The sequence below is a fragment of the Opisthocomus hoazin genome, chromosome 26 (genome assembly GCF_030867145.1).
Source record: "Opisthocomus hoazin isolate bOpiHoa1 chromosome 26, bOpiHoa1.hap1, whole genome shotgun sequence".
Lineage (NCBI taxonomy): Eukaryota > Metazoa > Chordata > Aves > Opisthocomiformes > Opisthocomidae > Opisthocomus > Opisthocomus hoazin.
Window position 1 is genome coordinate 6,053,133 of NC_134439.1, and position 26,457 is coordinate 6,079,589.

Consider the following 26,457-nt stretch of genomic DNA (forward strand, 5'->3'; position numbering starts at 1 on the left):
GGAGGAAGAGGGAGAGGGCAAAGAGAGCGTCCTTCCCTCCTCCTCTTCCCGGGGATAGTCTCGCCCAGTTGGCGTGAGGTATCCGCCCACGCCCCGCCTCGTTCTGAAGGGGCCAATAAGCAGCGAGGCACCTGGAATTATGAATGGACTGCTACGCCCGTCCCGGGCCGCCGTGTAAAGGGCGCGGAGCGGGGCCGGGGCAGCCGGGACCCCCCCCAGGGGCTGCGGGCCCGGCGGGCCGGGGCGAGTCCCTGCCGGGACAAACCCGGGAAGGGGCTGCTACGGCCCGCGCCAGCCCTCCCCGGGACAGCCAGGCGTGCCCCCGCCCCCCCCCCCCCCCCCCCCGAACCACAAAGAACGCTTAAAAACAACAGTCAAGGGTCTTCCTTTTTTTTTTTTTAAAAAAAAGCAAGCTCTCAACCGCTGTACATATACACATCACTTACATTACAAAACCCCAGCGAAACACCTGCCGTACCAGCTGCGCTCTGCTCATTTCCTTTCCTTTCCCAGGGGCCAAACGCTGCCGAAGTCTGAGAGCAACCAAAGATGGGCTGCTGGTGTTGCAGACTGGTCTGCCATCACCCCTGAAACAGGGATGGCATCGAGCAGAGGGCTCTGTCTGCCGCTCGCGCGGCTTTATCGGGTTCCACGAAACTAACTCACATGTGAATTTGTTCTGCTCCAGTTCTTCAGCACTAACAAAAATAGGTCTCTTGCTCTGTCGTATAATACAAAGGGCTTGCGCAATCTGCCCAGTGTGGGAAGCAGTTACCACCTGGTATAACTTGGTAATAACAATATATAAAAGTGATACCCGTCAATGCGGAGAGAGAAGGAAAAAATCTGGCAATACACTAAAAATAGAATACAAAGGCCCACAAGTTCTCCAGCAAAGGTTTGCTTGCAAGGTCATACTCATTGCAAACGTATTCACGACGCCAGCAGTCCTGAACGTGCTGCGGGCTGCAGCACAGGAACCCAGGAGACGGAAACTGTTCCTGTGGAGAGCAGGGAGTCTGCGCTGGAGGCCTCTCACCTTTGGGAACCAGTGTCCGTTTAACTGCTGCACAGGAGGAGAGGAAGAACAAGTTTCATCTCTGCATGAAGTTCTTTTCCAAGGCAGCGGGAGTCCTCTGCAGGGAGTGGATATTGCGTTTCACCCGATCTTCTAGGGTGGAAGTAGAAGCACTCTCTAGTTTTAAGCGACTGCAGAAAATTGAACCAAAGAAAGAAATCAGAATCTCTTCCTAAACATTACACCTTTTCTAGCAAGATTCACCACCCCCAAGTCACCTACCTACATTAATCTAGCATAGAAAACAGCACATTATTTCCTTTTAAAGCCTGCACTGAAAGAACGGAATACTTTTTACATTGGCTTGTAACAGATTCAAGGCCTAATTTAAGGCTTAGAAATATATTTTCAGTAGCTCCTCCACCTTCCAAATATAACTAACTGTTAATTACAAATGCATCCGCCACAGGGGACTTGGTTGCTTTCTGTGAAGCAAACGAGGGAAAAGCAACGTGTTCCTGAGCCGAGGGCAGCGATCCTCTGGGAGCCCAAACGCCAGAGCTCACGCTGTAAATGACTACGTCAGCTACAGGAGACAGCAGCGATCCTTGTGACCGCTCGCGTTCTTCTACTGCTTCAGATCCCACTGCTGTGCCTTCCTGAGTGACCTCCTCGTGCCCATCTCCCTCTCCAAACAACGTGCCAATGAACACGAAGTTTGTCAGCCCAACCAGTTGGTTCTGCACAGGGAAACACTAAAGCCTCTCTCCACAAGAGATTTTGCTTGTGGAGAAAATCTGTTGTGATTTTAAGCCACCTTTATGCAATCCCAGCTCTGGGCAGCTTGAGGAATGAAGTATACGTTCTCCTCCAATGAATTTATAGAAACTGGAGAATACTACACTGCAAGAAACTCCAAAATACTTAACACTGCCATAGGATCTTTCTCAGACTTTCTGGAAAGCCTCGTGCTGCTCCAACTTCCTTTGCCTGCCATGTGCACAAGGGACTGTAAGTTACTACCTCTGTTTAGAAATGGTCTTATTTCTTGTCGAGAACAGGCTTCAGTCCCACAAGCTCTTGGCACACAGACTGCCACTGGACTTGCAGGCCTAAAACTGCTGCAAGCTCCTAAAAAGAGACCTTTTAAATATATTAACGTAAAACACTACTAGGCCTTTCTACAGGATGGCAAAAAATAAGTAACTGATTACTGGTTTCCGAGCCCGACTACGAAAGCCATCACAGAAATAGCTATCTTTTGGGTTAAGAAGCAAATCTGGGAGCCGTAGATGTCCCTAGTTCCACTGCACAACACAGCAGAGATGGACCTTATACCATAATCTGAAACATCTCAAGCATCGAGGCCATCACTCCACTCCTCAGAAGCTGTGGCCTGTATTTCCCCTGCATGAAAACGCAGATAATAAAAGACGCTCACTTGAAGAACTTCCCATCTCGGGGGTTGAGTTTCTCCAGTTCTCGCTCCAGTTCCTCCTCCTTTCGGTGTTTCCTGAGGTTGTTTGCTCTCTCCTCTTCCCGCCACTTGGCATTTTCCATCATCTCCTGGCGTTTACGCTCTAGTTCCTCTGGAGAGATTTTTCTGTTCGTGTAGAAAACACCACTGCTGTGAATCAATAGCATGCTGGGCCCCACCCCCCTCTTGCTTTCCATTCTTTGAGATGATTTACAATCCCCAAAATTAGGGGTGTTTAACATCGTTTTTTCTTTGGTAGCCAATCAGCAAAGCTTGTAAGTACACATCTAAATGTTCTGCTTTCCTACACCCCCAGGAAGAGCCTGTTTTCTCCCTCTTTTCAGCCTTCTTGGTTTTAACTGAGTGGTAAGTGTCAAGGTCACATTTTCCTGATGACAGCGAAATAAAATGCTTCTAATTAACAGTCCGTGGGACAAAGACTGACTTCACATTACGGCCTTGCACAGTGATGCGAGACACATGGCGAACCCGCAACCACACGAGTTGGTTTAGGAAGCCGTCCAAGGTGTTAACTAATCATCAAGCTCCAGAGCACCAAACTGAGCACTTTAGGACTGCCTGCCCGACTTTCCGGTCATCTGATCCAATACATTGTAGTTAACAGAATAAAATTTGATTCACAGATTACATCTGGCCGTTCCAGAATCACCAGGGTAACTTCCATCCAAAAGCACAGGCACAAAATCTTCCTCACCTTGTGTAGCCCGGAGCATGCTGTCGTCGATAGCTCTTTTTAGGGGAAGGGCTTCTAGCTCTCCCTTTCTCCTCCTTGCTGTGTCTGTAACAAACAAATACCCCTGTTAGGACAAATGCACATACATTATCACACCTCTAAACTTTCCCTGGATTCTTCTGTACACATTCTGAAACCAAGATGCCTCCTGTAACTGCAGGACTGTTACCTGTCCACTTCAAAAAACAATCCTAATGATTCTTAATAACCTCTAAATATTCACAGATTTTTACTCAGTTTTAATTATTTCATCAGCAAGCAATAAATGGTTGGTAACTGATTTTATCAGCATTTAATAAAGACAATTCAAGAATTATAAACACCTTTTAAAGAGAATTGGTAGCCCAAATAAAGCAGAGTCACAAGCAGTACCTAAAGGGTGGGCCTAGCAGGTGGGTGTCCCGAATGAAGAGTGCAACTGCGGACAGCATGTCCCCTCCAAGAGCTACCCTGTGCGCTTCTGCACTCTTGCACAGCTCCCACCTTTTCACCCACAGCTGAGCAATAACGTGGCCAGAACACTGAAGTGGTAGAGGAGACTGAATAAGAGGGATTTTGATTTGAGACCTCCCCCACCAGCAGCCCTAGGTTTACATTATCCAGGTTAGCCACACTCACTGTTTACTGTGTCTAGAAGGAGATCTTGACCCCCTGCATCCAGACTGTTCCGAATTCCTCTTGCTAGGGCGTCTCTGAGGAGAGCAGGACTGGCTCCTGGACCTGGAGCGATCCCGGTGCTTGTGGGGGGCTCTGTCCTGGCCGGCAGCTGGAGAGCTCCGAGACCTGTGGCTCTGGTCAGCGTCTCTAACCTGGAATCCAAAAGCGTATTTCAGGAGAGATGTCTTGTAAGAGCACAGCAACAACGTAAGGCCACAGAGGAGACCTCAGACTAGGATAAGTGCAGGAAGGAATGTACATTGTCATTTGCGTTTACTTATTTCCTAGGTTCTTATTAATGCCTGCGATTAAAAACATAATTTCTGTGTGATGTTCAGTAAACTAAACTGCCAAGACAGTCAAGCAGTGTTTGAACAGATGAGTGACTCTGCAAAGAGAAACTAAATAAAGCTTAACTGGAACTCAGAGCAGACAAAAGTCCTACCAGGATCTGAACAACTTTAGTTTCAAGGCTTAGATGGCTCCAAATTGAATCTGAACTTCATCATATCATGTCCCCCTCATAACCCTCTTCTAGCTGGTGAAGTAGTCTTGCAGCAAACAGCCAAAACTCTTGCTCTTCCCTAACTCGGGGCGCTTGCTACTGAACGAGCTGCGCAAAACGCAGGTACTTACCTGTAAGCCATATCCTGGGACTCTGGAAGAAGCCGGTTTCCAGGAATAACTGTTCACCCTCTTCTGAGACCTAAAGAGAAAACAGAGTAGTACTTTTAAGGATGAGATTCAAGAATATTTTTTAACATTAAAATGTCATAAAAATAATTTAATGATGCAAAAACCAATACATTAACAATACAGAAATGTTTAGGCCAATTAAGAGCATTAATTAGAAAGATAAGACTCAAAGAGAAGATTTGAAGGACAGGAACACCAGATAACTTCATGAGGAAATGAGGTATTTTCACTATAATACCTCAAGACATACTTATTTTTGCTTTGCTCCTCATCACTGCTGTCACTTTCACTGCTAGAACTTCGACGTCGATGTTTCTTATGCTTCTTCTTCTTCTCTTTCTTCTTTTTTTTCTCTTTTTTATCTAAACTGTTTTGCAGCTATAAAGCAAGACACCATTTCATTAGTTATGCTTACTGTCTCTACCCTTGGGCCGTCAGTATCACGAGGCAAAATAACAGAGTTCTCAGTGGAAAGGCTCCTGGAACAAAACCTAAACCATTTAACAAGGTCCTCTCTCAAAACTAAAGAGCTTAATGGAGCCTTCCCAAGTGTCCGTTTGGCACCAGCACATGTCAAATCCTATGTCTGCAATCACTCTGCAGTACTAAATCAACAATTAATTACTAGCTAAATAAAAGCACACCAGAAGAGCAAGAAGAGTAAAATAACACTGAATTTGAAAGGAAAATAAATTAATTTCTGTTGAGAGACTGATAAGGAGCCTTGTTCTGTTTTATCAGGATTACAGAAAGCTGAATTTATTCTGTTTTTCTGTGAAAGAGTCGGGGAGTGGAACTCAGCTCCTTCCTCTAAACAATACTGATTTTGACCTATGATCCTCTCCTTGGTTCAGGGTATTCTGTGCTTTGAGTCTGTAAAGGAGTACTGAGATACACCTACCAATTCTTTTATTTTCTTCATTTTAACAGGATTATTCAAAACTTCTCTCTTCTTTTCCTCCTCCCTCTTCCTAAAGCAGAAAAAAAAAAAAATTATATTTTCAAACAACTGAAAATATCCTATTTTCATGAAAGATACCAATCAAGTGCAAGCTCAAAAAACCCATAAAGCAGGAAACCAGGCAAGTTTTGTACATTCAGCAAAACAGATCCAGCTAAGGAGGAGCCTGTCCTTTCCTTCTCCACTTAAGAGTGCAACTAGCAGGGTAAACAAAAATTTGTTCTGTTACCATCAATCTGCTGGCAGTGCTAAGAAATGCCTGAACTCTCAGAGCAGACCAGATGTATTCACCTACGCATGAAAAGGTGAGCTAAGCTGGCAGAAATGAATCAATGCGGAGTAACAATCTTTGCCTTTACACCTATTTACCAACTTACAGCTTGATGACCTACACGGCGATCATCAGCTCGTTCAGATCACAAAATCTTAGATTTGAAATCCAGCCAGCAAAATGACCCAAAAGCAGCAAACTGACTCAAACACGTTATTTGATGTCATGCTGCTGTGTCCAGAACACACAACCAGCATGCTACTAGTCAGGCAAGCGGCTGGTGACCTCTCCGCGGCCAGGACTGCCACCTGCAGCCCAGAGCTCCCAAGCGGGCAGACACAGCTTTGAAGAACGGACGCAACAGCAGTCTTTACAAAGATAAATAAGACAGCTCTTAATGAGTTGCTAATACTGATGCTTTGCTTCATCTACTACAGCTTTCAGCTCCACCTTTAGTACCTTATCATGAAAAGTGGATCCTCCCGGATTTTGTTTGCCATATCTAGGACAGAATTGGCCCCTGTCTTGGCAAAAATGGAGCCTGGGAGAAGTCCTGTCTCACTGGAGCAGCCAGCATCCTTGTCCTCTGTCTTCTCAAAGACGTATTTGTCCACAGGGCGCCCCATAAGATATTCCTCTCTGTTCACCATGCCTCCAGGGCCCTGGTACATCCACTCCAACTTCTCTTCCCTTTTCCTGTTGCAAACAAGACCATCTTATTTACCTTCTCATAGATCTAAAGTCAGATTTTAAGACACTGGCTTATGAAGGGGAGCAAAAATGCTTTAGCATCAGAAACATTAAATGGAGGGCCCTCTCAGCGGCACCGGGAGCACCTGCACCACGTCACCAGGCAGCGCTCGCCCCAGGGAAGGGCCGGGCTGGTACTCAGGGGTCTGGAGGCCACCGGCAGCACCTAACCTGACGGTGCCCATGTCCTCAGCGTATCGCTGCATCTCCTCGCGCGCTCGCTCCTCCTGCAGCTCCCGCTGCAGCTCCTCGATCTTCTTCCGCTCGGCCTCATGCTTCTGCTCGGCTTTCCACACCTTCTCCACATTGCGCAGGGTCTGGGGGTGCCAGCTCTTCTTCAGGTTCTGCGGGAGGGAGCGCACCGGAACGGCACCGTGACAAAGGGCCGCGGGAAGGGCCCGCTCCGAGACGCGGTCGCCCGCAACCCCTCCCCACACCAGGTCCGCACAACGCCACGCGCTCCTTCACACCCCGTCGGCACCCTCGGCCCCGCTCTCAGCGCCGGGCACGGCCGCGGGCCCGCCCCACCCGCGCCGCCCGGGCCCGCTGCCCGTCCGCCACCCAGCCCCGGCCCGGCCACCACCCGGGGCCCCGCCGCAGGCTCCCGGCCCCGCTCCCCCGCCCCGGGCAGGGCCGCTCCTCACCAGGTCGCCTCCCCCCATGGCGCCGCCACCGCTGCCCCGCGGCTACCAGGCCTACGGTGCCGTCATTAACGCGTGACGCGACGCGCAGAACCCCCGCGCCGGCGCCCAGCGGCGCTGCTCACAGACGTCACTTCCGGCGCGGCGCCGAGGACAGCCGGCAGGAAGGCGGCCGAGCGGAGCCGGGAGCCTGCCGAGTCCTCCGGGGCCTTCGGTAGGGAAAAAGGCAAAACAACCCAAAACAAACTACAAAAAAGAAGAAAAAACAGGATGTAAACCACCAGCGTGAGCTCCGCGGGTGAAGGCGGAGGTGGAGGTTGAGCGGCGCGGAGCGCCCGGGGCTCCCCTGTGCCGGCCGCTGCTGTGCCCCGAGGGCCGCCGGGACCGTGAGGACACGGCCCGGTGCAGCCGTGAGCGGGCCCGCGGGGCGGCTTCCTCCCCACATCAGCCGCCGGTGCCCCGACTTGAGTTTGATTTGCGACCCTAATCCAGTGTCCCTGAACGAAAGCTCTCCAGTTGCGTTGCCTGTGGTGACGGGCTGGGGCAGGCTCGAACCAGCGATCTTCCAGCTCCCAGCCCGGCGCGTTGCCCCTGCGCCACCTCCGACCGCCCAACGACCCCCCCCCCCCCGCGGGGGCCCTCGCCGGGAGCGCGGCTCAGGGGTAGAGCTTCCGCCTGCGGGCCCAGAGGTTGATAGTTCGAGCCCCGGGGACCTCGACAGCCACAGCCCAGCCCGCAGCTCGCACTCACCAAAGCAGCCACGGGCTCCTTTATACATCACTGCCCCGCAAACAGCTCAGCAGAGCGCCCCGCTTCGACAAAGACGGAGATACACATTGCTCACTGGTTAAATGAATGGCAATTACTCAATTACTCAGACAGGAAAAACGAGACCAGCAGCACCTCTGCGGAGCCAGCTAAATTGTGTCTGCGTGCACCATTCAGCAGAAGAGAGGGAGAAATGTCAAAGTCCCATTTCATGCTTGGCAGAAGATCACAAAGTGATTTCCAAAACCTCGCAGGGGTAAGAAAGTCTGTCCATAAGTCTGTCTGTGAGCAGATTTGGAAAGAAAAAGAGTGAAAAAGGAACTAAAGAGGGGGCACCTGGAGTTGAACCAGGGACCTCTTGATCTGCAGTCAAATGCTCTACCACTGAGCTATACCCCCTTGGCACAGCACCTTCACCAGGAGATTTGAAAAACATTTCTCTGAGACACAAGTTGTGATGTCTAGGGTTGACGTGCTTTTGCTTGACAGCCCCCTGTGCACCATGATGTGCTGGCCAAAGGGTGCACAGAGAATTACATACAATAAATTATGATAAAGACTATTACTAGAGAGAATTAAGAACAGAGAAAAGTACACACAAGCTCACAGACAGCACAACTCCCGCGCCTTCCCTGTACACACGGGCTCATAAACCAACCTTCAGTGTACAGCATGAGCTCTCTCCTTCTCTGATGAATTCTGCCAAAAGGAAGGCTGGAGGAGAAGAAAAGAGGGGGCACCTGGAGTTGAACCAGGGACCTCTTGATCTGCAGTCAAATGCTCTGCCACTGAGCTATACCCCCTGCCTTAGCACTCACACAGAGCCCACAGAAATCTCATCAAGCTCAGTTTTTTGTGTCTGGTTGTTTGATTGCTCTATATGACAGCACCGTCTTTGGCATACAAACATACAAGGAAAATTGTGCACAGAAAGTTACTACACACAGTCTGCAGACAAATACAGACAGGCTCTGATTGCACACGCAAATGAGATCCCCAGCAGTTTCCTCCACGAGGAAAACAACTCTGGCTGGGGCCAAGCAACGAACAGGAGGTCTCTGCTTTGTCACTCACACGGAGACTGATTCTGACAGCCAGCGCTGAGTGCTCAGGACCTTGTACGCTGAAGTCCAGAGACCTGCCTTCCGTGCACAGCACGAGCACAAGGGATGGAAGAGTGAGGAATGCTCCTCGTGCCTTTTCCTGGAAAAAAGGACAAGGCAAAGGGGGCACCTGGAGTTGAACCAGGGACCTCTTGATCTGCAGTCAAATGCTCTACCACTGAGCTATACCGCCTTGGCATAACACCTTCACCAGGAGATTTGAAAAACATTTCTCTGAGACACAAGTTGTGATGTCTACAGGTGAGTTGCTTTTGCTTGACAGCCCCCTGTGCACCACAACGTGCCAACCAAAGGGTGCACAGAGAGTTACATGCAATAAATTATGATAAGGACTATTACTAGAGAGAATTAAGAACAGAGAAAAGTACACACAAGCTCACAGACGGCACAACCCCCGCGCCTTCCCTGTACACAGGGGCTCAGAAACCAACCTTCAGGGCACAGCACGCGCTCCTGAGGCCCAGCACAAGCTCTCCGTCTCCTTCTCTAATGAATTCTGCCAAAAGGAAGGCTGGAGGAGAAGAAAAGAGGGGGCACCTGGAGTTGAACCAGGGACCTCTTGATCTGCAGTCAAATGCTCTGCCACTGAGCTATACCCCCTGCCTTAGCACTCACACAGAGCCCACAGAAATCTCATCAAGCTCAGTTTTTTGTGTCTGGTTGTTCGATTGCTCTATATGACAGCACCGTCTTTGGCATACAAATATACAAGGAAAATTGTGCACAGAAAGTTACTACACACAGTCTGCAGACAAATACAGACAGGCTCTGATTGCACACGCAAATGAGATCCCCAGCAGTTTCCTCCACGAGGAAAACAACTCTGGCTGGGGCCAAGCAACGAACAGGAGGTCTCTGCTTTGTCACTCACACGGAGACTGATTCTGACAGCCAGCGCTGAGTGCTCAGGACCTTGTACGCTGAAGTTCAGAGACCTGCCTTCCGTGCACAGCACGAGCACAGAGGATGGAAGAGTGAGGAATGCTCCTCGTGCCTTTTCCTGGAAAAAAGGACAAGGCAAAGGGGGCACCTGGAGTTGAACCAGGGACCTCTTGATCTGCAGTCAAATGCTCTACCACTGAGCTATACCCCCTGGCTTAACCCCTTCCACAGGCAGACTGGAAAAACTTTTCTGGAAGAGACACAAGCATTGATGTCCACGGCTTAGAGCCTTTGACCTGACAGCCCTCTGTGCGCCACAACGTGCCTGCCAAAGGGTGCTCACAGAACTACTACAGAGAATCAGAAACAGAGACAAGTACACACAGACAGCGAGCAGTTACTCACACGCTGCACAACCCCTCCAGTTTTCCTATAGGCAGGGCTTCAGTCCCTGGAATGTGGAAGCTCAGAAACCAACTCAGCGCAGAGCACAAGCTCCCAAGGCCCAGCAAGAGCTCTCTCTCTCCCTCCTCTGATGAATTCTGCCAAAAGGAAGGCTGGAGGAGAAAAAAAAAGAGGGGGCACCTGGAGTTGAACCAGGGACCTCTTGATCTGCAGTCAAATGCTCTACCACTGAGCTATACCCCCTTGGCACAGCACCTTCACCAGGAGATTGGAAAAACATTTCTCTGAGACACAAGTTGTGGTGTCCAGGGGTGACGTGCTTTTGCTTGACAGCCCCCTGTGCACCACAATGTGCCAGCCAAAGGGTGCACAGAGAGTTACATGCAATAAATTATGATAAGGACTATTACTAGCGAGAATTAAGAACAGAGAAAAGTACACACGAGCTCACAGACGGCACAACTCCCGCGCCTTCCCTGTACACAGGGGCTCAGAAACCAACCTTCAGGGCACAGCACGCGCTCCCGAGGCCCAGCAAGAGCTCTCCCTCTCCCTCCTCTGATGAATTCTGCCAAAAGGAAGGCTGGAGGAGAAGAAAAGAGGGGGCACCTGGAGTTGAACCAGGGACCTCTTGATCTGCAGTCAAATGCTCTACCACTGAGCTATACCCCCACCTGCCCCACACCTGCCCAGCACAAATCGCCCTGCTGACTGCCAACAAGCACGGCAAATGCCCACAAACTAAGCCCAGGATAAAAAACAGCCACTCAGGAAATGCTCCTCTCTCTCCTCACAAACACCCACTGATTGTCCTCTGCTCTTGCGGCAACCTGCTGCTCTACCTCTCCCTGGCACCCGGTCAGACGCGGCACGGAGCCTGCAGACACTCTATGGGAAAAACCATTGAAAGAAACTGCTCCAAACCAACTTTTTCCACATGAAAAGGAGGAAAAAGGACGGGGCACCCAGATTTGAACCGGGGACCTATTGATCTGCAGTCAAATGCTCTGCCCCTGAGCCATACCCCCACGCGGGTACCACTGCCAGCTACGGCTCCTTCGGGCACCGACCAGGCGGCTCTGCTGCATTCCCCTGCCTCTCCCCCAACACTGCCCTCTCATTACCCCTCACAGCACCTTAAACCCTCCCCAGGCCTCTCCACACACTTCAAACTGGCTACTGCATCCCCAGCGCATGAATTCCCACTTATCCTTCTCAAAAACCTCCCATCGGGGACAAGAAAAAACAACGCGCTCAAACACCGACTTCAAAGCACTGCTCAAGGCACTCCGCTGTGCCTCTCCGCTCTCTGCTGTCAGACAGCACGCCAGCCACCCAGAGCAACTCCCTGCCACAACACCTCCCGCGCTCCCCACAGCCCCTGCCTTCCCCTCCCGGCTGCCTAGGGCAGGGCACAGCCAAAAACAAACACCCAAAGCACTTCGGCCAACTACGCTGCCGTGCCCGGCCTTGGAAAAAGGCTTCACCAACCAGAAAGCCAGCACAAGCTGTTCAAATCCATCAGGGGACAACACCTTTATTTCTCTGACGGTTCCTTACTCATGCGCAGGTCTCTGCATCTACCCCCACCTCTGAGGAACAGCTCCTTCCTCACCGGCGGACTGGAAAGATGGTCACTGCTCACAAAGAAAGGGATCGATGTCAGACGCAGTTTGGAGCGTTGCGGTGACGGCGAGAGCACCCGCTGTACCCTGCCGGGGGTTGCAGCTCTGCTGGGAAGAAGCCAGGACTGCTCGCCTGCTCCGTGGGACGGCCTGTGGAAAAGAGAGCGGCCCTCACTCCACGGCAGTTTCCCCTTTTCCCAGTTTCCCCTCCCCAGTTGCTGCCAGCGCACAGCTCCCAATCACCCAGCAGGAACGACTGAGAAACAATGTTTAGGCCACAGTGTCTTGTTGATTCATGTTGGTGAGGCCAAACCGCCTTTTATCGCCATCCCAAACCATTTTCAGGCGCCTGTTTCTCAAGCGAAGGATTTGACCCCAGACAGCCCCACCCAACGAGCTGTGCGAAGGACACCTACCTGCACCTCCCCGACTCCTCCTCAGGTGCCTCTGTCCTGCCTCGCAGCTATGGAATCAATCCCATATCCAGCCCTCCCTGCACGCGCAGCCACCGTGCTGCGAGAGAGGAAGAACAAAAATTAAAAGACTGGAACGGGCTTCAGTCATGGGGCCAGGAGAAACCAGGCAGGGGCTGGAGGAAAAGGGCGCGTTTCTGAGGAGAGGCAGATTGCTGTCACCCACCGCAAACTGTCCCATCCTGAAGCGATTTGGAACGAGGGCTGCACAGGGAAAGAAACCTGAACACTGGGTCTTTACCCCTCGAACGCCTGGCAGTGCAGATCCTGCTTCCCTACAAGCGTCTTTGGCAGCAGAGAAGGAGACGCGGCGACAGGAACCGTCACATCTCGAGGACAACTCCACATTACCACCCCTGGCACGCGCCCACTCCAACTTCTCCTTCCCTACTGCGAACAAGAGCGTTCCATTTTCCATCTCAGGCTTCGGCAGTCGCAGTTCCAGGCGCTCGCCCGCGAGGGTGAGTAGCATCAGGCGCCCAGTTCCACAGAAGCGGAAACATTTCGGCATCGGGGACGTCCCCAGCCGAGCCCCCGGCAGGAGAACTCCTTTCCCGGCCGCCAGGCCACGCCTCGCGGCTGCGGCAGAGCGCAGCGGGCATTTCCCTTAAGGAGAGGGAGGGAGAAGTCAGTCGGGAGCCTCTGCCACGCCAACGGCATCGCCTCACCAACCGGCTAACGGGAGCTTCGTGTCCGTTACCAGCAGAGCCGCGACGGCCACAGACGAACCTCGGGCACGGGAAGCTGGGGGGGGGCTGTCACACCGGACCGGCACCGCGACAAACGGCCGTGAGAAGGGCCCGCTCCGAGCCGAGCTCGCCCGCAGCGGCAGCACCCCCCCGCGGCCCAGGCCCGCACAACGCCACGCGCTCCTTCCCTCCCCCCGCCGGCACCCACGGCCCCGGGCCCGCCCCACCCGCGCCCCCCGGGCCCGCTGCCCGCCCGCCACCCAGCCCCGGCCCGGCCGCCACCCGGGGCCCCGCCGCAGGCTCCCGGCGCCGCTCCCCCGCGCCGGCGCGCAGCGGCGCTGCTCACAGACGTCACTTCCGGCGCGGTGCTGCGGACAGCCGGCAGGAAGGCGGCCGAGCGGAGCCGGGACCCTGCGGAGTCCTCCGGGGCTTTCGGTAGGGAAAAAGCCAAAATAACCCAAAACAAACTACAAAAAAGGAGAAAAAACAGGATGTAAAGCACCAGCGTGAGCTCCGCGGGTGAAGGCGGAGGTTGAGCGGCGCGGAGCGCCCGGGGCTCCCCTGTGCCGGCCGCTGCTGTGCCCCGAGGGCCGCCGGGACCGTGAGGACACGGCCCGGTGCAGCCGTGAGCGGGCCCGCGGGGCGGCTTCCTCCCCACATCAGCCGCCGGTGCCCGAGGGGTGCAGCGCAGCCCCGGGCGCCCCCGAGCGACCGTAGAGCAGAGGCTTCAGCCGGGGAAAGGAGGGCCCTGGGCACCCCCTTCCGCGGGTGGGGCCCGTGGGGTGGGATGTTGCCCCCGGGCAGCTGGGGCTGGGTGTCTGGCCATGCTCCCCCCAGCTCCTGCACGCCTGCTCGTCAGCAGAATACGAGAAACTGGAAAGAGTCTTTGGGTTGGTATCAACCTCAAAAAACATAAGCATTGCCAACAGTCTTATCATACCAAGCCCCAAACACAGCAGCTACGGGGAAGAAGATTAACTCTGTCCCAGCCAAAACCAGGACAAGGTCCAGCCTGGCTCTGCAGAAGGAAACCATTGCCTCCAGAGTCCCCTGCGGTGGGAGGGGTGGCCTTATGGTTGGAACATGACGATCTACAGGGGCTTTTCCAACCTAAATGGTTCTGTGATACCATATCCAGTTTCCGTTATCACCCACACTAGTCTATTTATGAGGTGACTAACCAGTTTATTTGGTACTGGAACGAAGACAAGAAGCCTGAAGAAGAGAAGGCTGCGAGGGGACCTTATAAATGCCTACAAATATCTGAAGGGTGGGTGTCAGGAGGATGGGGCCAAGCTCTTTTCAGTGGTGCCCAGTGACAGGACAAGGGGCAATGGGCACAAACTGAGGCACAGGAAGTTCCGTCTGAACATGAGGAAGAACTTCTTCCCTCTGAGGGTGACGGAGCACTGGAACAGGCTGCCCAGGGAGGTTGTGGAGTCTCCTTCTCTGGAGATATTCCAGACCCGCCTGGACAAGGTCCTGTGCAGCCTGCTGTAGGTGACCCTGCTTAGGCAGGGGGGTTGGACTAGATGACCCACAGAGGTCCCTTCCAACCCCTACTATTCTGTGATTCTGTGATTTGAGCAAGTTTCTAATGAGAGTGGTAGAAGCGCTCTCACAAGTAAGTGCCTAGGAATTGGGGTTAGTAATTAGAGAGAGGCATAATTCATGGGGCCGGTTTGTCAGCGCGTTGTAATTACAGTAACGTGCAGAATCACCGGTTCTTGCCAGCCTGCTCCTGCCCCGTGGGGTTCCCGAGTGCCCTGGGGTTCCCCCGCTCGGGGCAGGCTCGAACTGGTGATCTCCCGGCTCCCAGCCCGGCGCGTTGCCCCTGCGCCACCTCCGACCGCCCAACGACCCCCCCGCGGGGCCCCTCGCCGGGGGCGCGGCTCAGGGGTAGAGCTTCCGCCTGCGGGCCCAGGGGTTGATAGTTCGAGCCCCGGGGACCTCGACAGCCACAGCCCAGCCCGCAGCTCGCACTCACCAAAGCAGCCACGGGCTCGTTTATACATCACTGCCCCGCAAACAGCTCAGCAGAGCGCCCCGCTTCGACAAAGACGGAGATACACATTGCTCACTGGTTAAATGAATGGCAATTACTCAATTACTCAGACAGGAAAAACGAGACCAGCAGCACCTCTGCAGAGCCAGCTAAATTGTGTCTGCGTGCACCATTCAGCAGAAGAGAGGGAGAAATGTCAAAGTCCCATTTAACGCTTGGCAGAAGATCACCAAGTGTTTTCCAAAACCTCGCAGGGGTAAGAAAGTCTGTCCATAAGTCTGTCTGTGAGCAGATTTGGAAAGAAAAAGGGTGAAAAAGGAACTAAAGAGGGGGCACCTGGAGTTGAACCAGGGACCTCTTGATCTGCAGTCAAATGCTCTGCCCCTGAGCTATACCCCCTTGGCACAGCACCTTCACCAGGAGATTTGAAAAACATTTCTCTGAGACACAAGTTGTGATGTCCAGGGTTGACTTGCTTTTTCTTGACAGCCCCCTGTGCACCATGATGTGCTGGCCAAAGGCTGCACAGAGAATTACATACAATAAATTGTGATAAAGACTATTACTAGAGAGAATTAAGAACAGAGAAAAGTACACACAAGCTCACAGACGGTACAACCCCCGCGCCTTCCCTGTACACAGGGGCTCAGAAACCAACCTTCAGGGCACAGCATGAGCTCTCCCTCTCCGTCTCTGATGAATTCTGCCAAAAGGAAGGCTGGAGGAGAAGAAAAGAGGGGGCACCTGGAGTTGAACCAGGGACCTCTTGATCTGCAGTCAAATGCTCTGCCACTGAGCTATACCCCCTGCCTTAGCACTCACACAGAGCCCACAGAAATCTCATCAAGCTCAGTTTTTTGTGTCTGGTTGTTCGATTGCTCTATATGACAGCACCTTCTTTGGCATACAAATATACAAGGAAAATTGTGTACAGAAAGTTACTACACACAATCTGCAGACAAATACAGACAGGCTCTGATTGCACACGCAAATGAGATCCCCAGCAGTTTCCTCCACGAGCAAAACAACGAGACTGATTTTGACAGCCAGCGCTGAGTGCTCAGGACCTTGTACGTTGAAGTCCAGAGACCTGCCTTCTGTGCACAGCACGAGCACAAGGGATGGAAGAGTGAGGAATGCTCCTCGTGCCTTTTCCTGGAAAAAAGGACAAGGCAAAGGGGGCACCTGGAGTTGAACCAGGGACCTCTTGATCTGCAGTCAAATGCTCTGCCACTGAGCTATACCCCCTGGCTTAACCCCTTCCACAGGCAGACTGGAAAAACTTTTCTGGAAGAGACACAAGCTTTGATGTCCACGGCTTAGAGCCTTTGACCTGACAGCCCTCTGTGCACCACAACGTGCCTGCCAAAGGGTGCTCACAGAATTACTACAGAGAATCAGAAACAGAGACAAGTACACACAGACAGCGAGCAGTTACTCACACGCTGCACAACCCCTCCAGTTTCCCTATGGGCAGGGCTTCAGTCCCTGGAATGTGGAAGCTCAGAAACCAACTCAGCGCAGAGCGCAAGCTCCCAAGGCCCAGCAACAGCTGTCCCTCTCCCTTCTCTGATGAATTCTACCAAAAGGAAGGCTGGAGGAGAAAAAAAAGAGGGGGCACCTGGAGTTGAACCAGGGACCTCTTGATCTGCAGTCAAATGCTCTGCCACTGAGCTATACCCCCTTGGCACAGCACCTTCACCAGGAGATTGGAAAAACATTTCTCTGAGACACAAGTTGTGGTGTCCAGGGGTGACGTGCTTTTGCTTGACAGCCCCCTGTGCACCACAACGTGCCAGCCAAAGGGTGCACAGAGAGTTACATGCAATAAATTATGATAAGGACTATTACTAGAGAGAGAATTAAGAACAGAGAAAAGTACACACAAGCTCACAGACGGCACAACTCCCGCGCCTTCCCTGTACACAGGGGCTCAGAAACCAACCTTCAGGGCACAGCACGCGCTCCCGAGGCCCAGCAAGAGCTCTCCCTCTCCCTCCTCTGATGAATTCTGCCAAAAGGAAGGCTGGAGGAGAAGAAAAGAGGGGGCACCTGGAGTTGAACCAGGGACCTCTTGATCTGCAGTCAAATGCTCTACCACTGAGCTATACCCCCTTGGCACAGCACCTTCACCAGGAGATTTGAAAAACATTTCTCTGAGACACAAGTTGTGATGTCTACAGGTGAGTTGCTTTTGCTTGACAGCCCCCTGTGCACCACAACGTGCCAGCCAAAGGGTGCACAGAGAGTTACATGCAATAAATTATAGTAAAGACTATTACTAGAGAGAATTAAGAACAGAGAAAAGTACACACAAGCTCACACAGGGCACAACCCCCGCGCCTTCCCTGGACACAGGAGCTCAGAAACCAACCTTCAGGGCACAGCACGAGCTTCCGAAGCCCAGCAAGAGCTCTCCCTCTCCCTCCTCTGATGAATTCTGCCAAAAGGAAGGCTGGAGGAGAAGAAAAGTGGGGGCACCTGGAGTTGAAGGCAGGTTGCCGCAAGAGCAGAGGACGATCAGTGGGTGTTTGTGAGGAAAGAGAGGAGCATTTCCTGAGTGGCTGTTTTTTATCCTGGGCTTAGTTTGTGGGCATTTGCCGTGCTTGTTGGCAGTCAGCAGGGCGATTTGTGCTGGGCAGGTGTGGGGCAGGTGGGGATATATCTCAGTGGTAGAGCGAGGTCCTGGGGTTTTCATGGGGGTCTGGGGGTCTTCACTAGTGTCCTGGGGTGTTCACTTGGGTCCTGGGGTGTTCACTGGGATCTCAGGGCCTGCAGTGGGGTCTTAGGGTGTTCACTGGGGAAGTGGGGTGTTCACTGGGGTCCTGGAGTATTCACTGGAGTTCTGGGGTCTTCGCTTGTGTCCTGGGGTGTTCACTAGGGTCTTGGGGTGTTCACTGGGGTCCTGGCGTCTTCACTGGGGTGTCGGGGTGTTGACTGGGGTCCTGGGGTCTTCATGAGGTTCCTGGGGTGTTCACTGGTGTACCAGGGTCTTCACTGGGATCCTGGGGTGTTCACTGGGGTCCTGAGGTGTTCTCTGGGGTCTCGGGGTGTTCACGGATATCTGGGTGTGTTCACTGGAATCCTGGGGTTTTCACTAGTCTCTCGGGGTCTTTCCTTGGTTCCTGAGGTGTTCATGGGGGTCTCGGGATGTTGACGAGGGTCTTGGGGTCTTCACTAGGTTCCTGGGGTGGTTCCTGGGGTCCTGGGAAGTTCACTGGGGTCCTGGGGTGTTCACTGAGGTCTAGGGGTGTGCACAGGGGTCTCGGGGTGTTGACTGGGGTCCTGGGGAGTTCACTGGGGTCCTAGGGTCTTCACTGGGGTCCTGGGGTCTTCACTAGGTTCCCGGGGTGTTCACTGGCGTACTGGGGTGTTCACTGGGATCCTGGCGTGTTCACTGGGATCCTGGCGTGTTCACTGGGGTCTCGTGGTGTTCACTGGGGTCCTGGGGTTTTCACTAGTGTCTCGGGGTCTTCCCTGGCATCTTGGGATGTTCACTGGGATCCTGGGGTTTTTACGGGGGTCTCGGGGTCTTCACTAGTGTCCTGGGTTGTTCACTTGGGTCCTGGGGTGTTCACTGGGATCTTGGGGTCTGCACTGGTGTCTCGGGGTCTTCCCTGGGGTCTCGGTGTCTTTCCTGGGGTATCTGAGATTTCACTGGGGTCTCTGGGTGTTCACTGGAGTCCTGGCAGTTTCACTAGTGTCTCAGGGTCTTCTTGGCATCCTGGGGTGTTCACTAGTGTCCTGGGTTTGGCCAGGACAGGATTAATTTTCACCAGAATCCAGGAATGAGCACAGCCGGGTGGGCTGACCCAACCCCACCTGGCCAAACAGAGCCGGGTATTCCATACCATGTGCTGTCATGCTGGGTTCTGGTGGGGGGGCAGCGCGGCGGGAACTCTCTCGCGGCTCGGGAGCGTGCAGCGGCGGAGAGCGGCTCTCTGGGTCTTGCGGTTCGTTGTTGTGTTTTCTCCTTATCTGTACCATTGTTGTTACTGTTCCCTCTGTTTGTTGTTATGTTAAACTGCCCTTATCCCGACCCACCAGTTCCCTCCTTGTTGTTTTTTTTTTTTTTTTCCCGTTCTCCTCCGCACCCCGACCGGGGGAGGGGGGGCCGCGTGGCGCTTTTGTGGCCGGCCGCAACTGAAACCAGAACATTAACTGGCGCCCAGGCGTGGGGCGGGGATAACAGCAGGGCTGAGCAGTGTGTGTTAAAACAGCTTTCTTTAACTTTGTTATACGCATTTATTGTGTTAAATAGTCGCTGGTAAAAAATATTTCTGACTTTGATCAGATGGCTGTGGTATTTAATCCTTATTTGCTGTATCTGTTCGCTGCCATGCTATTCATTACCTCGGGGAAAAGAACCAGGATGATGCTTTTGCTGTACTGTATTGTTATAGTCAAAGAGACTGAAATATTTTAAATTTAGAATAAATTTATTTAAGGCAAATGAGCAAAGCAGCGCTGGGCGGCCGGAGAGTCTCCTGCTCCAGCAACGGTCCACAAATTCAGGAAATTACAGTCCATATTTTATACTTCCACAACTTCCTCCTTTTCGGCAATCTCCTCCCCGCTTTTTACGTCCTCAGTCCTTTCTGCGCAAACTGAGTCTTGTTGCTAGGAGGTCAGTCCTCTTCTTCTGGTGGTCTCGGGATTAAGGCAGTAGGTCTTCCTTAAGTGGCTTTATCTCTTGCGCTTGTGTATTTTGTTCGTCTTGCACAATTCTATGCATCTCTTCCTTATCAGTACATTTCAAGGCTTACAGCTATCACAACAGGATATCGCTCAAGGTCTACAGCTAACATCGGTTTAGACATTTAGCAATATACATAAATCTTTGACTACAAGCTCTAATTTGATCAGCAAATTATCTTTTCCTATCTTTCGTTAACTATTACAGTATGATATTGACTTATGATATGATAACATCACTGTGCATGAAATTAGGCTTGTGTTTGCATGCGGCACTGCGATCATTTCCGTACCTCGGACCTTATGTCTTAGAATTTGTTAATAATCGAACCCAGCCTGTGGGGAAAACCGGAGGGGATACCTTCCCCCACTCTTTCGCCCCCCTGCTCTACTTTAGGCTGGTCCTAACGGCTTTTGAGAATTTCGAGTACCCGTGGGATGCTCAGGGCAGCACTCTCCTTTTGTTATGCCTCCTGAATGTGTTGCAGGTTTTGGTTAGGGTTAAACAAGTCGTTAAGAACATCGTGCAGAGACCTGCCCCGCGGCCGGATAGCTGTGAGTGGCTGGGTGTGTGGGACAGCATGGGCAAGTACCTAGGGCAGTGGGCACCACCGGTGTTTTTTAAACTCACCCCTGAACAAATACAGAATCTGGACAAACTAGTAAAGTATCTTCAAAAAGTGTGCTGCCACCCTGGGAACTCCAGAGAGACACAAATCACTGCAACATGCTGGGGTCTGGCCCACGCCTACCGAGCCCTGTTCAACACTGTTCAGTGCCCTAAAGGGGAAAGGGGGGGAAGCGAAGCGGCAGGCACTGCGACTGGCGCTGCCCCCCCAGCCGGCCCTGCAGCCCCTCCAGCCCAGCAGGCAGTCACAGCCCCCCTGACCGGCACCACCGCTGCCACGGGAGCAGCCGCAGGGGCGGCCCTGGTTTGTCCGGCGGGCACAGCAGCGGCTCTAGCCCCAGCTCCAGCCGCAGGCACAGTGACTGAGCCCAATGACCAACCTGTGCCGGTAGCAGTCGCCCCCGTAAAACTAAAGAAAGACGCAAAGAAAGCAGATCGCTCCGGGAGGGATGACGATGAGCCAGGGTCATCGCGGGAGATAGAGACAGAGATCATCACCCGGTCCCTGTCCCTGAGCAAGCTGCGAGACATGCGGAAAGATTTCAGCTGCCACCCAGGCGAGCACATTGTCACCTGGCTGCTGCGGTGCTGGGATAATGGGGCCAGCAGCTTGGAGTTAAGAGGGCAAGGAAGCCAAGCAGCTGGGATCCCTGGCCAGGGACGGGGGCATTGACAAGGCCATTGGGAAGAAGGAACAAGTCCTAAGCCTCTGGAGGAGACTTCTGTCAGGCGTGAGGGAGAGTTACCCCTTCAGTGACGATTTTGTATGTTATCCTGGTAAGTGGACCAATATGGAAAGGGGTATTCAGTACTTGAGGGAATTAGCTGTGCGGGAGCTGGTTTATAATGAACAAGACGATGACCAGTTACCCACAGACCCAGATGAAGTCCAGTGCACAGCATCTATGTGGAGGAAGTTTGTGTGGAGCGCACCCTCCTCATATGCCAACTCACTGGCAGTTGTAAACTGGAAAGGTAAGGAGACACCAACAGTGGATGAGGTGGCTGTCCGACTCCGGCAATATGAGGAAAGTCTCACTTCCTCCCTTGTCTCAGCTGTAGAGAAACTGGTCAAGCAACTAGAAAGGAATATGTCCTACTCCCCACCTGTACAGGCCAGTGTCTCAGCTATTAGCGGCAAGCGTTTCTCTGCTCAGGAGAGAGAATACAGAGGCTACACACCACAGGGCACCCTGTGGTTTTACCTGCGTGACCATGGAGAGGACATGAGGAAGTGGGATGGAAAACCCACCTCAAGTCTAGAGGCACGAGTGCGTGAGTTGCGAGGTAAAACAATCACCAAAGGGGATTCTGTTAGGAAAAATGCCGCTCCAGTTTCCAGCAGCCAGCTCTCCAGACCAGGTAGACAGTATGATCTTGATTCCGACCCTCTGGAGGGGACCTCCAAGTCATTTTTACAACAGGTGAACAGCAAATTCTCTGACCAGGATTAGAGGGTGTTGTGAGTTTTTGGAGGATGCACATCCCAAATTACAGCCAGATTGTAAGTGCTCTGTACCACGTTACCCGGAAGAAGAATGATTTTGAATGGGGCCCTGAGCAAAGACAGGCATTTGAACAAATTAAACAGGAGATAGTTCATGCTGTAGCCCTTGGTCCAGTCTGGTCAGGGCAAGATGTTAAAAACGTGCTCTACACTGCAGCCAGGGAGAATGGCCCAATCTGGAGTCTCTGGCAGAAAGCACCAGGGGAGACTCGAGGTTGACCCCTGGGGTTCTGGAGCTGGGGATACAAAGGATCCGAGGCCCGCTATACTCCCACTGAAAAAGAGATTCTGGCAGCATATGAAGGCGTTCGAGCTGCTTCAGAAGTGGTCGGCACTGAAGCACAGCTCCTCCTAGCACCACGATTGCCAGTCCTGGACTGGATGTTCAAAGAGAGGGTCCCCTCTACGCATCATGCCACCGATGCTACGTGGAGTAAGTGGGTTGCGCTGATCACCCAGCGCGCCCGAATGGGAACCCCAGTTGCCCAGGAATTCTGGAGGTGATCATGGACTGGCCAGAAGGCAAAGATTTTGGAGCATCGCCAGAGGAGGAGGTGACACGTGCTGAAGAGGCCCCACTGTATAACCAGCTGCCAGAAGATAAGAAACAGTATGCCCTGTTCACGGATGGGTCCTGTCGCATTGTGGGGAAGCAGCGGAGGTGGAAGGCTGCTGTATGGAGCCCTACACGACAAGTCACGGAAACTGCCGAGGGAGAAGATGAGTCCAGCCAGTTTGCAGAGATGAAAGCCATCCAGCTGGCTTTAGACATTGCCAGTCAAGAGAAGTGGCCAGTGCTCTGTCTTTACACCGATTCTTGGATGGTGACCAATGCCTTGTGGGGGTGGCTGCAGCAATGGAAGAAGAACAACTGGCAGCACAGAGGCAAAGCCATCTGGGCTGCCCCATTGTGGCAAGATATTGCTACCCGTCTTGAGCAGTTGGTTGTAAAAGTCCGTCACGTGGACGCCCACATCCCTAAGAGTCGGGCCACTGAGGAACACCAAAACAACCACCAGGTGGATCAGGCTGCCAAGACTGAAGTGGCTCAGGTGGATCTGGACTGGCAACATAAGGGTGAACTCTTTATAGCTCGGTGGGCCCATGACACCTCAGGCCACCAAGGAAGAGACACGACATACAGATGGGCTCGTGACCGAGGGGTGGACTTGACCATGGACACCTGTGGAATTATTAGTAAAATTAAGGTTTTACATCTAAAAATTAAGATTTATATGAAAAACGTAGCAGTGTTCACCCATTGAGGAAAAGCATGAAATCAAAAGGAGCTCTGAGGATGGGACACAGCTGCAGCAGGCATGTGAGGAATCCACTCACACAGCAACTCCCTGCAATGTACCACAGAGGATGGAACGGAGTGGAGACTCCGTGGCCCTGCTCCGTGATGATAAAGCGGGAAGAAATGGTTCTCTAGAACTGATAAGCAGCTCATCTGGCCCCCTGAGCCAACAGGTTTTCGAAACCTTGCCAAAGTGCTACCCTCTCGTGAACTTTGGTCATTTTAATATCATTTTAATACCAAAACACACCTCCATCCCGAAGGCTACTCGCCTCTGAGGTGCGACCACCCCTCTTTGAGTCTGCGCTCTCGATTTTTCGTAAACTGTACCTTTAAATGTGAAGCGAGAGAATTTTACACCAATCATGATAAAAGGTATGTATGACTACAGTCACTCAAACTCCACCTTAAAGGTAGAAAGGATATAAAAATAGCCAGGGAAATGGGGGATTTTCGGAGAAGAAGATAACACCGTAGATTTTCGGAGAAGAAGATCTTCGGCGGAAAAGAAGATAACACCGTGAGCAAGTCAAGGGAAACTCCACCTCAGACTGCCTCCGACAACCGGGATTGGCCGATGGGCTGAGCCTTGCTTCTCCCCCCCTTGGGACGCCTTGGGTGAGACTTAAACTAAGCGCTTTTCTCGGGAATAGTTACTCCCTAATGTTTATAGCCAGGCTGTATTATTTATGATCTTTTCACGCGTTTTGTATTTGCACGTACTTTCTTGCAGACAGTCACTATCACTGGCAATTCAAAAAAACCTTTATATCTGTTGCACAAATAAAACTGCACTGTTTAAGTAGCCAGTTGTCACAGTTTCTCACTGAACGCGACCAGATGCCACCGTGCTAGTTCATGAACGCGACTGGACTGAAGGTGCAGACCGCTATTAGTGTATCCAGAATCGTGGTAGTTTAATATACATATTAAACGCAACTGGACTGGTAGTGGCAAATTGGACATCACTCAGAATTTAAACCTAGCCGCACCTAGCCTCTCACTCCGGTGAAGAGCGTTAGAAAGCAAGAGGGTTTATTTTCTGCCAAATTAACGTGACAACACCATCGCACAGGTTATCCATGAATGTGAAACATGCGCTGCAATCAAGCAAGCCAAGCGGGTAAAGCCTCAAAGGTATGGAGGACGATGGCTAAAATATAAATATGGGGAGGCTTGGCAGATTGACTACATCACACTGCCACAAACCCGCCAAGGCAAGCGCTATGTGCTCACAATGGTGGAGGCCACCACCGGATGGCTGGAAACCTACCCTGTGCCCCATGCCACTGCCCGGAATACCATCCTGGGCCTGGAAAAACAAATCCTGTGGTGACATGGCACGAAAGATTTGAGTCAGACAACGGGACTCACTTTCGCAACAGCCTCATAGACACCCGGGCCAAAGAACATGGTATCGAGTGGGTGTATCACATCCCCTACCAAGCACCAGCCTCTGGAAAGATCGAGCGGTACAATGGGCTGCTAAAAACCACTTTGAGGGCAATGAGGGGTGGAACTTTCAAAAATTGGGATACCCATTTAGCAAAGGCCACCTAGTTGGTTAACACCAGAGGATCCACCAACCGGGCTGGTCCTGCCCAATCAAAACCTCAGTGCCCCATAGAAGGGGATAAAGTCCCTGTAGTGCACATGCGGAACATGTTAGGGAAGACAGGTTGGGTTAGTCCTGCCTCGGGCAAAGGCAAGCCCGTCCACGGGATTGCTTTTGCTCAAGGACCTGGGTGTACCTGGTGGGTAATGCGGAAGGATGGGGAATTCCGATGTGTACCTCATGGGGATTTGATTTTGGGTGAGAATAGTCCATAAATAAATTGTATAAAGTTAATTGTTAAATAACCCTGTCACTGTCTGTTATCACTGTTATAATTGTTATGTGTTGTACCAGTAGTATCATAGTAAGAATCGTCCAGATTTAAGAAGGATGGACCTTTTGATGAAAATCTAGCAGAGCACAGCGATGATGGGACTGGACATGGTTTTTCAACAACTGGCACCCAGCAACTTCATCGAGATCGACGTCTCCAACCTGCAAACTGTGGGCACGGGCCACACCAGATACATCAGCCGTGAGCTCTGGATGCAGCAAGTGACCGCCCATCACCACACATCACCTCTCCTGCCACGGAAGACCATTACGACAGATGGAGTCCGAAGTCATGGATTAAATGAGCTCAACGGACACTTTAGAGTGATGATCCATAGATTAAGGGAATGTTATCTGGAGACAGGAGAAGTGGTGGTGATCAACTGGACAATGGGGGACCTGGGCACGACGTAGATGGTATGGAATAAGGGGTGGATAATGTCCTGGGTTTGGCCAGGACAGGGTTAATTTTCACCAGAATCCAGGAAGAGGCACAGCCGGGTGGGCTGACCCAACCCCCACCTGGCCAAACAGAGCCGGGTATTCCATACCATGTGCCGTCATGCTGGGTTCTGGTGGGGGGGGTGGCGCGGCGGGAACTCTCTCGCGGCTCTGGAGCGTGCAGTGGCGGACCTGTCCGGGAGAGCGGCTCTCTGGGTCTTGCGGTTCGTTGTTGTGTTTTCTCCTTATCTGTACCATTGTTGTTACTGTTCCCTCTGTTTGTTGTTATGTTAAACTGCCCTTATTCCGACCCACCAGTTTCCTGCTTGTTTTTTTTTTTTTTTTCCTTCCCTGTTCTCCTCCACACCCCGGCAGGGGGAGGGGGGGCCGCGTGGCGCTTTTGTGGCCGGCCGCAACTGAAACCAGAACAGCTAGTGTCCTGAGGTGTTTACTGGGATCCTGGATTGTTTACTGGTGTTCTTGGGTCTTCGCTTGTGTCCTGGGGTGTTCACTGGGGTCCTGGGGTGTTCACAGGGGTCTCGGGGTGTTCACTAGTCTCTCGGGGTCGTTCCTGGGGTCCTGAGGTGTTCATGGGGGTCTCGGGATGTTGACGAGGGTCTCGGGGTTTTCACTATGTTCCTGAGGTCGTTACTGGGGTCCTGGGAAGTTCACTGGGGTCTCGGGGTGTTCACTGGGGTCTTGGGGTGTGCACAGGGGTCTCGGGGTGTTGACTGGGGTCCTAGGGTCTTCACTGGGGTCCTGGGGTCTTCACTAGGTTCCCGGGGTGTTCACTGGCGTACTG

The 26,457-nt window shown here is 52.4% G+C and overlaps 1 protein-coding gene and 12 non-coding genes across 13 annotated transcripts; all 13 read right to left on the reverse strand.

Annotated features, from left to right (window-relative positions):
- Positions 1-374: 374 nt before the first annotated feature.
- Positions 375-7,347, reverse strand: CWC25 (CWC25 spliceosome associated protein). The gene is made up of 10 exons (XM_075443724.1): positions 7,229-7,347; positions 6,756-6,928; positions 6,294-6,530; positions 5,504-5,573; positions 4,853-4,980; positions 4,543-4,612; positions 3,868-4,058; positions 3,211-3,294; positions 2,460-2,621; positions 375-1,209 (listed from the first exon to the last, which is right to left on the reverse strand). Exons 1-10 carry the CDS (start codon positions 7,244-7,246, stop codon positions 1,095-1,097), a joined length of 1,248 nt encoding a protein of 415 aa, XP_075299839.1. The 5' UTR covers positions 7,247-7,347; the 3' UTR covers positions 375-1,094.
- A 973-nt stretch (positions 7,348-8,320) lies between these two features.
- Positions 8,321-8,392, reverse strand: TRNAC-GCA (transfer RNA cysteine (anticodon GCA)). Its single transcript has one exon. It is a non-coding gene; the product is annotated as a tRNA-Cys (tRNA).
- Positions 8,393-8,724: 332 nt separating this feature from the next.
- Positions 8,725-8,796, reverse strand: TRNAC-GCA (transfer RNA cysteine (anticodon GCA)). Its single transcript has one exon. It is a non-coding gene; the product is annotated as a tRNA-Cys (tRNA).
- Positions 8,797-9,217: 421 nt separating this feature from the next.
- Positions 9,218-9,289, reverse strand: TRNAC-GCA (transfer RNA cysteine (anticodon GCA)). The gene has a single exon. It is a non-coding gene; the product is annotated as a tRNA-Cys (tRNA).
- A 356-nt stretch (positions 9,290-9,645) lies between these two features.
- Positions 9,646-9,717, reverse strand: TRNAC-GCA (transfer RNA cysteine (anticodon GCA)). The gene has a single exon. It is a non-coding gene; the product is annotated as a tRNA-Cys (tRNA).
- Positions 9,718-10,138: 421 nt separating this feature from the next.
- TRNAC-GCA (transfer RNA cysteine (anticodon GCA)) lies at positions 10,139-10,210 on the reverse strand. Its single transcript has one exon. It is a non-coding gene; the product is annotated as a tRNA-Cys (tRNA).
- Positions 10,211-10,575: 365 nt separating this feature from the next.
- On the reverse strand, positions 10,576-10,647 carry TRNAC-GCA (transfer RNA cysteine (anticodon GCA)). The gene has a single exon. It is a non-coding gene; the product is annotated as a tRNA-Cys (tRNA).
- Positions 10,648-11,004: 357 nt separating this feature from the next.
- Positions 11,005-11,076, reverse strand: TRNAC-GCA (transfer RNA cysteine (anticodon GCA)). Its single transcript has one exon. It is a non-coding gene; the product is annotated as a tRNA-Cys (tRNA).
- A 4,447-nt stretch (positions 11,077-15,523) lies between these two features.
- On the reverse strand, positions 15,524-15,595 carry TRNAC-GCA (transfer RNA cysteine (anticodon GCA)). Its single transcript has one exon. It is a non-coding gene; the product is annotated as a tRNA-Cys (tRNA).
- A 336-nt stretch (positions 15,596-15,931) lies between these two features.
- TRNAC-GCA (transfer RNA cysteine (anticodon GCA)) lies at positions 15,932-16,003 on the reverse strand. The gene has a single exon. It is a non-coding gene; the product is annotated as a tRNA-Cys (tRNA).
- A 369-nt stretch (positions 16,004-16,372) lies between these two features.
- TRNAC-GCA (transfer RNA cysteine (anticodon GCA)) lies at positions 16,373-16,444 on the reverse strand. The gene has a single exon. It is a non-coding gene; the product is annotated as a tRNA-Cys (tRNA).
- A 364-nt stretch (positions 16,445-16,808) lies between these two features.
- TRNAC-GCA (transfer RNA cysteine (anticodon GCA)) lies at positions 16,809-16,880 on the reverse strand. Its single transcript has one exon. It is a non-coding gene; the product is annotated as a tRNA-Cys (tRNA).
- Positions 16,881-17,239: 359 nt separating this feature from the next.
- Positions 17,240-17,311, reverse strand: TRNAC-GCA (transfer RNA cysteine (anticodon GCA)). Its single transcript has one exon. It is a non-coding gene; the product is annotated as a tRNA-Cys (tRNA).
- Between the last annotated feature and the right edge of the window lie 9,146 nt (positions 17,312-26,457).